Source organism: Rhinatrema bivittatum, chromosome 2, assembly GCF_901001135.1.
Source record: "Rhinatrema bivittatum chromosome 2, aRhiBiv1.1, whole genome shotgun sequence".
Lineage (NCBI taxonomy): Eukaryota > Metazoa > Chordata > Amphibia > Gymnophiona > Rhinatrematidae > Rhinatrema > Rhinatrema bivittatum.
This window is the reverse complement of record NC_042616.1, coordinates 44,492,593-44,509,191: the sequence shown is the minus strand read 5'-3', so window position 1 is coordinate 44,509,191 and position 16,599 is coordinate 44,492,593. Positions and strand designations below refer to the sequence as shown.

The 16,599-nt window shown below is 46.7% G+C and overlaps 2 protein-coding genes across 2 annotated transcripts in view; both read right to left on the bottom strand.

Moving 5' to 3' along the window:
• Nucleotides 1-16,599, bottom strand: part of LOC115085947 (oocyte zinc finger protein XlCOF6-like) — a 1,095,473-nt gene that overhangs the window by 687,224 nt on the left and 391,650 nt on the right. The window lies entirely within an intron of this gene.
• The window catches only part of LOC115085957 (gastrula zinc finger protein XlCGF58.1-like), a 33,086-nt gene that overhangs the window by 14,081 nt on the left and 2,406 nt on the right, over nucleotides 1-16,599 (bottom strand). The window contains exon 2 of the mRNA XM_029592527.1: nucleotides 14,950-15,076. Coding sequence (XP_029448387.1) covers nucleotides 14,950-15,076 — 127 coding nt within the window. The remainder of the gene's footprint in view (nucleotides 1-14,949; nucleotides 15,077-16,599) is intronic.

Below are 16,599 nucleotides of genomic sequence, written 5' to 3'. Positions count from 1 at the left end.
AAGTGCGGAGAGTAACCAACATTTTGCATTTTAAATACAGCATTTCAACAGAATCTTTGCATTGCATATTTCAGAAGATGCAATTGGAAGGATATCTTAGTGGGTTCACGTTTGCCAATAATGGAATCAATCGTAGAAGATCTTGTTGGACATTTTGCACGAGGTCCATGTTGCATGTGTGCTACATGTTTGCAGGGCCCAACCTAGTCTCACCTTATCACTTATGCAGTGATTATGGCATTTCATGTAATTATAAGCCTAGAGCCATACAGAAGGATCCTCATTCTTTGAGACCTCTTCTATTATATATGGACTGGAATTTGTTTTAGTTAAATGTTAGAAAAGCTAACTCAGAATTGTTTTATTCCATTTATTTTTAAAGTTTTAACTTTTTCATTTTTGCTGGTTTTATACCTGACTGCAGTGTGTGCATTTAATCCCTGCCATAAGTCCGCCTCTAAATGTACTGATCCTGCATTAACTACTCCATTGCCTGATATACCCCTGAACATTCTTCTGCAGGTATCTGATTTGTTTTGCCCTCCTACTTCCCCTTGAAAGTGAATTGGTACATCAATCATATAGGCCTCAACTCCTTAAGTACACTAAAGACTTAAAATGAATACCCAGCTGTCTCCTTTCCTATGACAGGTGAGAGCCCCAGTCTATCTATAGCTTCCTACATCAGGCTCACCCGGGACTGACCAAAGCCATGGGAGGAAGGTTGGTAGTTAGAGCTTATTATGGTATGTCATCATACAAAATGACAAAAAGGGAGATTGTTGTGGGTGCTGAGTCCCTATTACAGTCATGACTTGTAATGGAGAGTGGTGAAGAGGCAGTGAAACACTTTCTGGCATGTCACACAAGGAGTCATTCTTGTTCTACTAAGTTTTTTGATTTTTGATCAATATGAACATATACAGTAAAACGAGCAAGTTAGAACAGAACATTACATAATTCTTCAGTAAGGAGGAGGGGCAACACATAAACACAAGGCCAAACATCAAATGCACAAAGCTGCTCTCTTTTCTAAAAACTTTATGAAGGCAGACAACCTCAGAGACAAAAGCACTTCCCTGCAAATTGAAGGCTGGCCGCAGGCTGTGTTTATCCTCTTGAGGGCAAGAGAACTGGGACCACCAGTTGATCACCGGCGATCAAGGACTGAGCAATAAAGGGACCCCACCCCACCTGCTCGTCCGCTTCAGAAACCAGGGGGATGGCCCCATCAAGACCTAGCAAACCCCATGGGAGGCAATCTCCAAAAGGCCAATTCAGTCTTTGCCTTTTTTCTTCTGGAGACAGAGAAACACCGAAGAACTGCAGGTGGCACACTGGGTTATGTATAGTGTCAGTAAAGCTTTCTCTGTCTCCATCTGCTGGAGGGGAGGCAAAACCCTGGAGTCTGGACTGAAAGAAGAAATGATCTAAAATCTTATATATTACCTATTTCTGTTTAAACACATTAAGAAAGGTGGAAAGAAGGCAAAACAATTATCGGCATGGTTAAAAGGGGAGGTGAAAGAAGCTATTTTAGCCAAAAGATCTTCATTCAAAAATTGGAAAAAGGATCCAACAGAAGAAAATAGGATAATGCATAAGCGTTGGCAAGTTAAATGTAAGACATTGATAAGACAGGCTAAGAGAGAATTTGAAAAGTTGGTCATAGAGGCAAAAACTCACAGTAAAAACTTTTTAAAATATATGCGAAGCAGAAAGCCTGTGAGGGAGTCAGTTGGACAGTTAGATGATCGAGGGGTTAAAGGGGCACTTAAAGAAGATAAGGCCATCGCGGAAAGATTAAATGATTTCTTTGCTTCGGTGTTTACTGAAGAGGATGTTGGGGAGATACCCGAACTGGAGAAGGTTTTCATGGGTAATGATTCAGATGGACTGAATCAAATCACGATGAACCTAGAAGATGTGGTAGACCTGATTGACAAACTGAAGAGTAGTAAATCACCTGGACTGGATGGTATACACCCCAGAGTTCTGAAGGAACTAAAAAATGAAATTTCAGACCTATTAGTAAAAATCTGTAACCTAATAAACATGTGGATAAAGGTGAACCGGTAGATATACTATACTTGGATTTTCAGAAGGCGTTTGACAAAGTTCCTCATGAGACGCTTCTAGGAAAAGTAAAAAGTCATGGGATAGGTGGCGATATCCTTTCGTGGATTACAAACTAGCTAAAGGACAGGAAACAGAGTAGGATTAAATGGACAATTTTCTCAGTGGAAGGGAGTGGGCAGTGGTGTGCCTCAGGGATCTGTATTGGGACCCTTACTTTTCAATATATTTATAAATGATTTGGAAAGAAATACGATGAGTGAGGTAATCCAATTTGCAGATGATACAAAATTGTTCAAAGTAGTTAAATCAGAAGCAGATTGTGATAAATTGCAGGAAGACCTTGTGAGACTGGAAAATTGGGCATCGAAATGGCAGATGAAATTTAATGTGGATAAGTGCAAGGTGATGCATATAGGGAAAAATAACCCATGCTATAGTTACACAATTGTAGGTTTCATATTAGGTGCTACCACCCAAGAAGGAGATCTAGGCATCATAGTGGATAACACATTGAAATAGTCGGTTTAGTGTGCTGCGGCAGTCAAAAAAGCAAACAGAATGTTGGTAATTATTAGAAAGGGAATGGTGAATAAAACAGAAAATGTCATAATGCCTCTGTATCGCTCCATGGTGAGACCGCACCTTGAATACTGTGTACAATTCTGGTCACCGCATCTCAAAAAGTATATAGTTGCGATGGAGAAGGTACAGAGAAGGACAACCAAAATGATAAGGGGGATGGAACAGCTCCCCTATGAGGAAAGACTAAAGAGGTTAGAACTTTTCAGCTTGGAGAAGAGACGGCTGAGGGGGGATATGATAGAGGTGTTTAAAATCATGGGAGATCTAGAACAGGTAGATGTGAACAGGTAGATGTGAATCGGTTATTTACTCTTTCAGATAATAGAAAGACTAGGGGGCACTCCATGAAGTTAGCATGTGGCACATTTAAAACTAATCGTAGAAAGTTCTTTTTCACTCAATGCACAATTAAACCCTGGAATTTGTTGCCAGAGGATGTGGTTAGTGCAGTTAGTGTAGCTGTGTTTAAAAAAGGATTGGATAAGTTCTTGGAGGAGAAGTCCATTATCTGCTATTAAGTTCACTTAGAGAGAATAGCCACTGCCATTAGCAATGGTAACATGGAATAGACTTAGTTTTTGGGTACTTGCCAGGTTCTTATGGCCTGGATTGGCCACTGTTGGAAACAGGATGCTGGGCTTGATGGACCCTTGGTCTGACCCAGTATGGCATGTTCTTATGTTCTTATGAGTTCAACTCTATCATGACAGAGGGGCCAGTAATGTGGCCTAAAGATAGCTATGTAGCATTTCCTGAGGAGGGATATGTCGTAGGTAATCCATTATTGCTTAGGTTTGGGAATAGTTTTTTGAAGAGGAAGGTTTTTCGAGCTATTTCTTAACAAATATTCTCTCAGAGACATCTTACTTCCTTTGGTAACATAGAAACATAGAAATGACAGCAGAAAAAGACCAAATGGCCCATCCAGACTGCCCAGCAAGCTCCCACACTTATTTTCCCATACTTAGCTGTTTCACCAACCACCCATACTTATCTGTTTCATTCAAATTTCCTGCCATCCCCTGCCATTGATGCAGAGAGTAATGTTGGAGTTGCATCAAAGGTAAGCATAAGGCTTAATGGTTAAGGGTAGTAACCGCTGCATCAAGCAAGTTACCCTGATGCTTGTTTACCCAGACTGCACAAATCAATGCCTTGTTGGATGTTGTCTAAATGTAAATCCATAGGCAAGGACCTGCAGCAAAGAAAGCACCTTTTCTGGTTTCATCAAGGTGAGTAAGCATAGGAGATGGGACATCTAATAGCATTAGGTTTGCTGATCTGAGGGGTCATGAGGGAGTGTGGATTTTTATTACTGAGGAAATCCAGGGTGAGTGTAAATTGTAAATAGAGGAGTGTATGATCATGGCGAGCTTGTACTGTATATAGTAAGAGATTGGGAGCCAGTGTAGTGATCCAAGTACCCGAGTGATATGTTTGTGAATGAATGCTAGTTAGGAGTCTGCTGACGAATTTTGTAAGATCTGCAGTGGACGTGTCGCGTACAGTGGTAGTCCAGCTAAGAGAGAGTTTTAGTAGTCCATTACGGAGAATAGTAGGGATTGAAGGACCGACCGGAAATCAGAGTGTTCAAGCAGTGCGAAACAGGAAACACTGACAGCTGCAGGTTCAGATCCAAAAGTTGGCTGCTATGACTGAATCAATTATGAAGAACATTATAAATTCCTTATCAGGAACAGCAGTAGTTATAGTCAGCTTTTGGAGTGGGGCGTGACATTCATACCGCCTGTTAAATTGTTTGGTTGTGGTCTGGCCGGGGTCATGTGAATCTTCAAGTACTAAAATGGGGTCCCATCAGCTAAGAGTTTGGGCAGCCCTACCCTAGTGGCAAAAGGTAGGCACCCAAAACCATGGCTTGCATGTGAGGGAGGGCATGGCCCCTATGGGGTCGATTTTCAAAGGGTTACATGCGTAAGTTACGCGCGTAACCCTTAGAAAACCCCCCTCTGCACGCCGAGCGCGTGGCGGCAGTACGGGGGTGTGGAGGCGGGGCCGGGGGCATTCCCAAGTCCTCCAGCACAGCGGCCGTGCCAGAGGTTTGCCCACAGGCGTAACTCCATCAAATAAGGTAGGGGGGGATTTAGGTAGGGCCGGGGGGGGGTGGGTTAGATAGGGGAAGGGAGGGGAAGGTGGGGGGAGGCGGAAGGAAAGTTCCCTCCGAGGCTGCTCCGATTTCAGAGCGGCCTTGGAGGGAATGGAGGATGGCTGCGCGGCTCAGCACGCGCAAGTTGCACAATTGTGCACCCCCTTGCGCGCACCGGCCCTGGATTTTATAACATGCGCGTGGCAGCGCGCGCATGTTATAAAATCGGGCGTAGATTTGTTCACGCCGGGTTGCGCAAACAAATCTACGCCCGCGCACACCTTTTAAAATTTGGCCCTTTGCCTGACGGCGAGGGTTAAATGCGAGGAAAATGACAGAAAAACCCTTTCAGAGAGGCAAAGGTGAAAAACTGACTCCCAAGAGGCTGTGCAGGTCAAGAGCCAATAGGATCAGGAAGGGGGACTCTGAAAAGTAGAGACAACCTCAGGTTTCCTGGCAGAGAGAGCAAAACCTAGAAAAAGCACAGGAGGCAGCTACAGGAAAGCCAGACTGGAGAGGGTTTCCCTGTTACTGTTTTCTTTCCATTTCATGACGTAGGCAGGAAGCAATTGACAGGTAAATGGAGAAAGCTCTTGGAGAGTGCACAGACTGAGGAGGAGGAGGTTTGTATCAGGGTAACTGGGTAGAGACAACAGAAAGGACTGGAGCTTGTGAGTAAAAGGACTCTCTTTGCTTAAGATGTTATGCTGGAAGTTGTACTGTATTTCCTTGTGTATAAAGCCAATGAAAATTAAAGTCGATCCTGTAGACTCTGGTTAAAAGGAATCCCGCCACCAGGCTGCACTACAACAGGAAAAGGGCTTAAAAGTGCTTAAAACCCTTAACAGTTTGATTTCAAAGAGGGCCGGACCTTGTGAGAGAACGGGTGGTTGGGAGACGGCGTGCATGTTCCTAGTCAGCAGGAAGTGAGCTCACACAGGAGAAAAGCCTTCTGGAAGGTTTATTTCCCGTCGATAGCAGGCTGAATCAGCCCTGCTGTAATGAGACCTGTCCGTCAGGCACAGGAGGCGGAGCTTCCCAAGTGAGGTCAGAGCTTTGCTCTGAGGCTGCGCGTGTGTTCCCGCGCTGGATCAACGACTCTCCTCAGTCTGTTTTTCCGCGCGCGGGAGACGCACGCGGAGCTTCAAGACCTCCTCAGAAGTACAAAAAATATGTCAGAAAAACAGCAAAAAACCCGACCATCTGGGTTTAAACCCTGCGGCTGCGGGAAGGTGATGTCTATAACAGACACACACGAGAAATGCTACCGCTGTTTAGGGCCGGACCATGATATCACCACCTGTGTTTCGTGTGGGAGAATGTCACCAAGGGCCCGAAGAATCCGGGCCGAACGTATGGGCTCTCTGCGGTCGCCATCACAGGTGAGCTCCGTGGTCACATCCCCGTCTCAAGGCCAAAAAGCACTGTCTACAGACACAGGCTCGGATAGGCCCACCAAACGCAAGTGGCAAGAGGAGCGTAGGCCCTCAGTAACGGGACCACCTACTAAAACCTCTGGGCACTCCCACAAAGGCCAATGTCCACAAGACAAAGACTCGGACGAGTCCTGTCAGTCGAAAAGAATATCTGAACGGGGACCCGTTCTCCACAAAGAAAAGCGCGCCAAAACTTCTGCGCCCAAGACTGCGCCTCGTACGGCGCCGGTAATTGCGCAACTCCTCGCCCCTACAGAAATACCTGTGACGCGTAGGGACCGACGCGACGCGACCCATAAGGACAACTCCGACGCGACAGAACGGAGCGGCGCAACGCACGCGGAACGGAGCGGCGCGACGCACACTAAACGTAACGGAGCGGCGCACACGGCGCGGAGCGGAGCGGCGCACACTGAAAGAAACGGAGCGCCGCACACGGCGCGAAGCGGAACGGCGCACACGGCGCGGAGCGGGGCGGCGCACACGGCGCGGAGCGGGGCGGCGCTCACGGCGCGAAACACTACAGGGACGCAGAAAGAATCTGTATATAAAAGAAAGCGAGACACGGCGCATACGACTCACGTGGCAAGCCGGGACACGGCGCATACGGCGCGACCCGATTCACCATCTTTCCCAGGAAATACTACTTCATCGCAACCGACAAAGGAAATTGACTATTTCCAATCTAACATAGACAAAGGAGAAGTCTACTCTCGTGCTACTTCGTCCTCTTCTTCGGATAGATGTCACTCGGACTTCTCTTACAACTCTAGAAACCGTGATAATATTAATCCATTACAAGAACCTTTACGGAAGAAAAAATCTCTACCAACAGAAACTCGTACCCACAAACTGCTTACACCTCAACCAACATCAGAGATTTTGAAAGCAAAAATGTCAACATCCCATACCTCTAAAAAAGGAAAAAGAGGCATGTCTCCAAATACAAAAGATGCCTTCAAATCTTTATCGTATGCCTTAGCGGGTTTCTATGAAAATATGACAAAGAAATATGATATGTCTACTTCACTGGAAACTGAAGAGAACCATTCACCAGTACAATCGCCTACCACTTCTCCTAGATCGATCAGTCCCCAAGGATCGGAAGACATGACCCGATCACCCGTAGACCCAACTACACATTACTCTCCACTTATCTCCAATACAACACCATGTTATAACCAACCTGTCGATGTGTCACTATCGCCCGACAATGGACAGGAAACCCAATTCAACAACCCTACTCCGGATTCCTCTACGGGTTACCCATCAGATCCGGACGTCGATCAAAACGAACCATACTCCCCACCGGAAGATTTGACGTACCCAAAATTTCTGGAGAAAATGGGGAAGGCGTTAAATATTACGATTCAAAAAATACCAGATCCGAGAGCAGAAACTCTTGATCTATTAAAAATATTTGATACACCACACGAACCAACGGCGTTACCCCCGCACACGGTTCTGCACAGCTTGCTGGAGAAATCCTGGGACACCCCATTTACAATCCCGGCGGTGTCACGTAAAATTGACATAAAATACAAACTACAAAAGACCGCTCACTACTCTAACACTCAGCTGCCACATACCTCCTTGGTGGTAGAGTCAGCGATGGGGAAGGCTAGAAAGAACAAATTACACTCCTCAACTCCACCTGTTAAAGATATGAGAACTCTGGACGACTTCGCAAAACGAGCATACCAAGGATCTATGTTGGGGGCGCGCATATACAACCACCAATTTTATCTAACACAATATTTATATGATTGTGTACAGAGGATGAAAACAAACCCAGAACTCACGGATTTCTCCCCAGTCCAGGATATAGAGGAAGGTATCCGACACCTCCTCCGTACCACTTATGAGGGATTTGACACAGCCTCTCGAGTCTCCGCCAGTGCCATAGCAGCGAGAAGATTAGCCTGGCTGAAGTCGAGCTCCATTAGAGAGGACGTTCATACAAAACTTGCCAATCTTCCGTGTAAAGGTGATAACCTTTTTGGAGAGAAATTACAAGAGACTGTTGCACAGTTAAAAGAACAATCCGCAGCAGTACAATCGTTAACAACTCAACCTGCATACCAGCCCACAAGACGAGGTTTCACTCAATACAGACGTCAACCCTTCCAGAGGAGACCGTACAGGCAATATTCATCATATCGGACACCTCTTTATCAATCTTACCAATCATATAGTAGACCAGCTTCTTCACAGAGTCAACTAAGGAGGGGCCGGGGACGGGCTCAACGTCCACAGCAAAACCAACAACAACAAACCACTTCCAACAAACCATCGCAGTCTTTTTAACACTGCCTCAGCCACTACCACTACAACAACAGGCAGGAAGGATATCTCTGTATTATCAACAGTGGGCTGCCATCACTACGGACCAATGGGTCCTAAATATCATACGACAGGGATACAAAATTCCATTCCACCAAACACCACCCCTTCCACATCCTCCGTCCAGAATATATCAGACAAACGCAATAGAAATTCGCCAAGAGTTAAACAAATTGCTACAACAACAAGCAATTCAACTTCTACCGAAGACCTCCTGGGACGCTGGATTTTACTCCCCTTACTTCCTCATTCCAAAGAAATCAGGGGACCTACGTCCAATCCTCGACCTCAGACAGCTCAACAAATTTATAATTACGGAAAAATTCAAGATGATATCCCTGAAATCCATCTTACCCTTAATCCAACGCAATGCATGGATGTGCAGTATCGACCTCAAGGACGCTTATACTCATATTCCAATGCACCCCTTATCATGGAAATACCTGTCTTTCCAGGTCCTGAACAACCACTATCAATACAAGGTACTACCTTTCGGACTGTCCACAGCACCGAGAGTCTTTACCAAATGCATGGCAGTGGTGGTGGCTCACCTCCGTCAACAAGGAATCATAATCTTTCCATACCTCGACGATTGGTTACTGACAGCATCGGACCCGACGACCTTACGTCACAATCTCTCACAAACCATTCTCTGCCTCCAAAACCTAGGACTTCTCATCAACTATCAGAAGTCACATTTTCAAGCAACCCAAACCTTACAATTTCTAGGAGTTCTCCTAGATACTATCAGACACAAAGTTTTTCTAACACCAGAACGACGAACCACAATGATACAAATATTCCGTACCTTACAACGGATACAGAGACCAACGGCTCGACAAGTCCTGGTAGCACTAGGGCACATGGCAGCGGCTATACATGCCATTGCAAATACCCGTCTACAAATGCGTCAAATACAATGGCACCTTCGACGACAGTAGAAACAACACTCACAACCATTGTCCTGGAAGATCCAAATGAACACAGCGATAGTCAATCAACTTCAGTGGTGGCTCCAACGACACACCTTAAGAAAAGGAGCACCTTTCACGATCCTTCCACACAATGCGGTTCTCACCACAGATGCGTCCAAGAAAGGGTGGGGGGCCCATCTGAACAAGTTTCAAACACAAGGTCTATGGTCACTAACAGAGCAGACCTTTCCAATCAATCTCCTGGAACTCCGGGCGATCCGTTATGCGTTACGAGCCTTTCTCCCGTATTTACGGGGTCACAGACTAATGATCTACACCGACAACCAAGTAGCGATGTTCTACATAAACAAACAAGGCGGCACGGAATCCTGGCCGCTGTGCAGGGAAGCAATTTGGATATGGGAATGGGCGTGCAAACACTCAATCCACCTCCAAGCCACTTACATTCCAGGCATAGCCAACACACAAGTGGACAGACTCAGCCGAATTTTCCATCCACACGAATGGGAACTTCACCAGGAAGTAGCAAACTATATCTTCCAGAAATGGGGAACACCCTCCATAGACCTCTTTGCGACCGAGCACAATCGCAAAGTAGGAAACTTTTGCTCAATTTGGCCGAGTCCGTTACGACAAGCGCAGGACGCTTTTCTCCTTCCATGGACACAACAACTCCTGTATGCCTTTCCACCGATTCCGCTGATCACACGTACGCTGCAAAAATGCATACTGGATGCAGCACAATTAATTCTTATAGCACCTGCATGGCCTCGCCAACACTGGTATCCATACCTACTACACCTGTCGGTACAACCACATATTCGACTTCCACTCCGGGTCGATCTCCTTTCACAGGAAGAGGGTACATTACTTCACCCACTCCACCAATCTCTACACCTTACAGCGTGGAGACTGAGCGGATCCTCCTAGAGGAACAGGGTATCTCCGTGATTGCTCAGGACGTCATCCTTGCATCACGCCGACTGTCCACGAGAAAAAACTATTATTCCAAATGGCAGAGATATCTTCGTTGGTGCATCTCTGAGTCCGTGGACCCCTTATCCTGTCCTCCAGCACGACTGTTAGACTATCTTCATACTCTGCATACCTCAGGTCTAGCCACTTCTTCGGTGCGAGTACACCTCAGTGCCATTGCGGCAAGACATCGATTATATAAAGGCCAATCCATTTCCGTGCACCCTATCATTTCTAGATTTCTCAAAGGACTCATGAATTTGCGTCCCCCAATCTCAAAGCCACCAATACCGTGGGACCTAAACATAGTTCTGGACCAGCTCACGCAGTATCCATTTGAGCCTTTACACTCAGCTCATATGAAATACCTTACATGGAAAGTTGTGTTTTTAGTTGCCATCACATCAGCAAGACGTGTGAGTGAACTACAAGCCTTGGTACACTATTCACCATATTTGCAATTCTTGCCGAAAAAAGTGTTATTACGACCACATCCATCATTTCTACCAAAAGTGGTAACCTCTTTCCATCTCAATCAATCCATTGAACTTCCAATTTTCTTTCCAGAACCACACAACTCAGACAAAGAAAAACAACTACATACTCTAGATTGTAAACGCGCACTAGCACTATACACCTTAAAGACTCAATCTGTAAACAGACCGTCTCAACTATTCTTATCATTCAACCCAAATACGCCAGGGAAACCAGTAGCTAAACGTACTATAGCCAGTTGGATTGCACAATGCATTCAATTCTGTCATACCAAACAACAGATCACTCTACCCTCTCGACCAAAGGCACATCAAACAAGAGCATTAGCAACCTCTGTTGCTTATCTCTCAAATGTGCCACTTTTAGACATTTGCAAGTCAGCAACGTGGGCATCCCTTCACACCTTTGCGGCTCATTACTGTCTAGATCACCAGTACACAAGAGACACGGGACTGGGTCAGGCAGTTTTACAGACACTGTCGAGAGAAAATACTGAGTTCGATTGACACACTTAGGCATCACGACAAAACATACCAACTACTACCGTGATGCTAGCTTTGAACTCCCATTACAGCAGGGCTGATTCAGCCTGCTATCGACGGGAAAAAGCAAGTTTGCTTACCGTAAACGATGTTTCCGTAGATAGCAGGATGAATTAGCCATGCTGACCCACCCTCCTCCCTGTCAGTCGAACTTTGTGCTCATGCTTGCTATTTCACAGACTGAGGAGAGTCGTTGATCCAGCGCGGGAACACACGCGCAGCCTCAGAGCAAAGCTCTGACCTCACTTGGGAAGCTCCGCCTCCTGTGCCTGACGGACAGGTCTCATTACAGCATGGCTAATTCATCCTGCTATCTACGGAAACATCGTTTACGGTAAGCAAACTTGCTTGTCCTCCGGCAGTTGGAGCTGAAGTTCCAATTCATGGTAATATCCTGAAAGCCAGACCAGTCTGTGACCTTTCAGGATTCCAGTTTTATGCCCCTCTCCTCCCCCAGTTCCAGAGAGTAAATCTTTCTCTTTTCTGTCTTTCTATATATGGCTTATAGTACAGGCCAGACATCACTTTGATGTGACATCCATTTCACACTCACTATAACCCCCTGACACAGCCCCGTGTGACATCCATTCTACCCTCACTATAACCCCCCGATACAAAGCCCCGTGTGACATCCATTCTACCCTCACTATAACTCCCTGACACAGTCCCGTGTGACATCCGTTCTACCCTCACCATAACCCCCTGACACAGCCCCGTGTGACATCCATTCTACCCTCACTATAACCACCTGACACAGCCCCGTGTGACATCCATTCTACCCTCACTATAACCCCCTGACACAGCCCCGTGTGACATCCATTCTACCCTCACTATATCCACCTGACACAGCCCCGTGTGACATCCATTCTACCCTCACTATAACCCCGACACACCCCCGTGTGACATCCATTCTACCCTCACTATAACCCCCTGACACAGCCCTGTGTGACATCCATTCTACCCTCACTATAACTCACTGACACAGCCCCGTGTGACATCCATTCTACCCTCACTATAACCCACTGACACAGCCCCGTGTGACATCCATTCTACCCTCACTATAACTCACTGACACAGCCCCGTGTGACATCCATTCTACCCTCACTATAACCCACTGACACAGCCCCGTGTGACATCCATTCTACCCTTACTATAACCCCCTGACACAGCCCCATGTGACATCCATTCTACCCTCACTATAACTCACTGACACAGCCCCGTGTGACATCCATTCTACCCTCACTATAACCTCCTGACACAGCCCCGTGTGACATCCATTCTACCCTCACTATAACTCACTGACACAGCCCCATGTGACATCCATTCTACCCTCACTATAACCCCCTGACACAGCCCCGTGTGACATCCATTCTACCCTCACTATAACCCCCTGACACAGCCCCGTGTGACATCCATTCTACCCTCACTATAACCCACTGACACAGCCCCGTGTGACATCCATTCTCCCCTCACTATAACCCCCACTGACACAGCCCCGTGTGACATCCATTCTACCCTCACTATAACCCCCTGACACAGCCCCGTGTGACATCCATTCTACCCTCACTATAACCCTCTGACACAGCCCCGTGTGACATCCATTCTACCCTCACTATAACTCCCTGACACAGTCCCGTGTGACATCCGTTCTACCCTCACCATAACCCCCTGACACAGCCCCGTGTGACATCCATTCTCCCCTCACTATAACCCACTGACACAGCCCCGTGTGACATCCATTCTACCCTCACTATAACCCCCACTGACACAGCCCCGTGTGACATCCATTCTACCCTCACTATAACCCACTGAGATAGCCCCGTGTGACATCCATTCTACCCTCACTATAACCCACTGAGATAGCCCCGTGTGACATCCATTCTACCCTCACTATAACCCTCTGACACAGCCCCGTGTGACATCCATTCTACCCTCACTATAACCCACTGACACAGCCCCATGTGACATCCATTCTACCCTCACTATAACCCACTGAGATAGCCCCGTGTGACATCCATTCTACCCTCACTATAACTCCCTGACACAGTCCCGTGTGACATCCATTCTATCCTCACCATAACCCCCTGACACAGCCCCGTGTGACATCCATTCTACCCTCACTATAACCCCCTGACACAGCCCCATGTGACATCCATTCTAACCTCACTATAACCCCCTGACACAGCACCATGTGACATCCATTCTACCCTCACTATAACCCCCTGATATAGCCCCATGTGACATCCTTTCTAACCTCACTATAACTCACTGACACAGCCCCGTGTGACATCCATTCTACCCTCACTATAACCCCCTGACACAGCCCCGTGTGACATCCATTCTATCCTCACCATAACCCCCTGACACAGCCCCGTGTGACATCCATTCTACCCTCACTATAACCCCCTGACACAGCCCCATGTGACATCCATTCTAACCTCATTGTAACCCACCACCCCAGCCCTATTTGACATTCATTCTACCCTCGCTATAACCTCCTGATATAGCCCCATGTGACATCCTTTCTAACCTCACTATAACTCACTGACACAGCCCCGTGTGACATCCATTCTACCCTCACTATAACCCCCTGACACAGCCCCGTGTGACATCCATTCTACCCTCACTATAACCCCCTGACACAGCCCCGTGTGACATCCATTCTACCCTCACTATAACCCCCTGACACAGCACCATGTGACATCCATTCTACCCTCACTATAACCCCCTGACACAGCACTGTGTGACATCCATTCTAACCTCACTATAACCTCCTGACACATCCCCGTGTGACATCCATTCTCCCCTCACTATAACCCCTGACACAGCCCCGTGTGACATCCATTCTACCCTCACTATAACCCTGACACAGCCCCGTCTGACATCCATCCTACCCTCACTATAACCCACTGACACAGCCCCGTGTGACATCCATCCTACCCTCACTATAACCCACTGACACAGCCCCGTCTGACATCCATTCTACCCTCACTATAACCCACTGACACAGTCCCGTCTGACATCCATTCTACCATCACTATAACCCACTGACACAGCCCTGTGCGACATCCATTCTACCCTCACTATAACCCCGACACAGCCCCATGTGACATCCATTCTACCCTCACTATAACCCCAACACAGCCCCGTGTGACATCCATTCTACCCTCACTATAACTCCACTGATACAGCCCCGTGTGACATCCATTCTAACCAACCTGGCACTTATGTTTACTATGTAATCCTTTGACGTAGCCATGTATTATTTACTTTTTTTCTCACTAGTCATGTTGCATCTGTTATATATTTACAGCTGACAAGAAGTACATTGGTAAAGGCCAGCACTTGCTCATTTTCCCATTTTCTTTCCAGCTCAGACCAGGAACTTCTGACACTTAAGACTTGTCTTTTTTTCCAATTGTCTAGGCCCACGGATACAATGTAAAATTCTCCCTTACCCAGAGAGACAAGGGTCTGATAGTTCTCCTTCATCACATCCTTGTAAAGCTCCTTTTGCCATTCTTCTAAATCCTGCCACTCCTCCTGGGAGAAATAGACGGCGATGTCCTCGAAGGTTATTGGGACCTGAAACACAAAGCCTTCCACACTCAGCACCTCCATCAGGAGACCTCTCAGTGCTGGGACTCAGCAGGGCAGGGGGAGAGTTTTCCATGTGCTTTTAAGTCACAGGGAGAGAACAGTCACTATTCTGCTCTCACACGCTCCACACTAGCAGCACCAGAAAACACTAAACAGCAACCAAAGCATGATCTCCCAGAAAGACTTTTAAAAACAGCTGGTGCTCATGAGAGGTATATACATGTTGTCTTAGAAAAGTCAAAATAGTCCAAAAATATTTAACTGAGCTATTAAAAACTTCTGTGAAAACATTCATTACAAAACATTGTATTTAATACTTAAGGATATTCTCAGGTTTTCTATTATTACAACAAATAAGTTAACAACCACAGGGTTTTTTCAAATCTGTTTTCAGTGTAAAGCATCTTACTGCTGATGAGTCACCTCTTCCTCCTGCCCCCCCCCCCCCAACAATACCTCCCCTGCCAAAATCAGTCTTTTAAAGCTGGAAAAGTAGCTAGGAATTGTCCCAGTGACATGTGGTGGAGTTCTTTGGGGTATTCAGAGTCATAAGAGGATGGAAGGAGGAGTGGCTGGAGGAAAAGCAGAGAAGAGGAGGGCAAACATGTTTTTTGTGTACATAAATCATATTTATGTGCACAAAGCATACTTTCTGTGCATAAAGCCCGACTAAGGGTCCTAGCACCAGAACTCCTGCTTCTGTCCATAGACTAACACAAGCACCAGAAACTTTACTCCATCTCTAACCAAAAGTAAAATTTACAGTACTAAGAAAACCTGAGTTAAGCCAACACCCCTTTCTGCACTGCGGAGTAACTTCCATGAGAGGGTGCAAAGCAATACACACAGTTTTACAATTTAGGGTGGCCAACTGCCTGGTTTTCACCCGGACAGCCTTGTTTTGCAGCTAATTCTACTATGTCCAGTTACAAGGGCTACCAGGACACTGTAAAACCTGGTCAGTAAGGCCTGGGCTACTCAGCCAAGGTGGTGTGCCTGAAGACAGAGAAAGAGGGGCCTGCCCGCTGTCAGCAGAATCCAGCCTGACACAGAGAGACTGAAATGTGGAGAGCGAGGTAGAAACAGTAATAGGCTCCGGTGCCAAACAGCAGCCCCCAGCAACCAGCGCAAGACGAGCCCGGGACTACAGTCTCCCATCCCTGCTCCCCAAGCCCAAGTCGCTACAAACCCGGTGAGGCTGGCTGATGGAAAATAAGCCCTGTGTTCTCCCAGGCTGGCCGGCTCCTCCCCCCAGAGACACCCTCTGAAGTTGAAAAAAAATAAAATGAAACCCACAGATTCGGCAAGCTGAGGATTGGGTTTCTTCAGTGTTCAAAATGTTTAGCGCCAGTAAACAAAATATACACAATTGCAGAATCTGGGAAGTGGTCTTTTCAGCACACAGACTCGCCTCCTTCCCATGACCCTATAGCTTTTGGATATGCTGATGATCAGCCCCAGGTCTCTGTTCACTGCAACTAGGGCCGGCATTGTTAGGTAATCCAGAG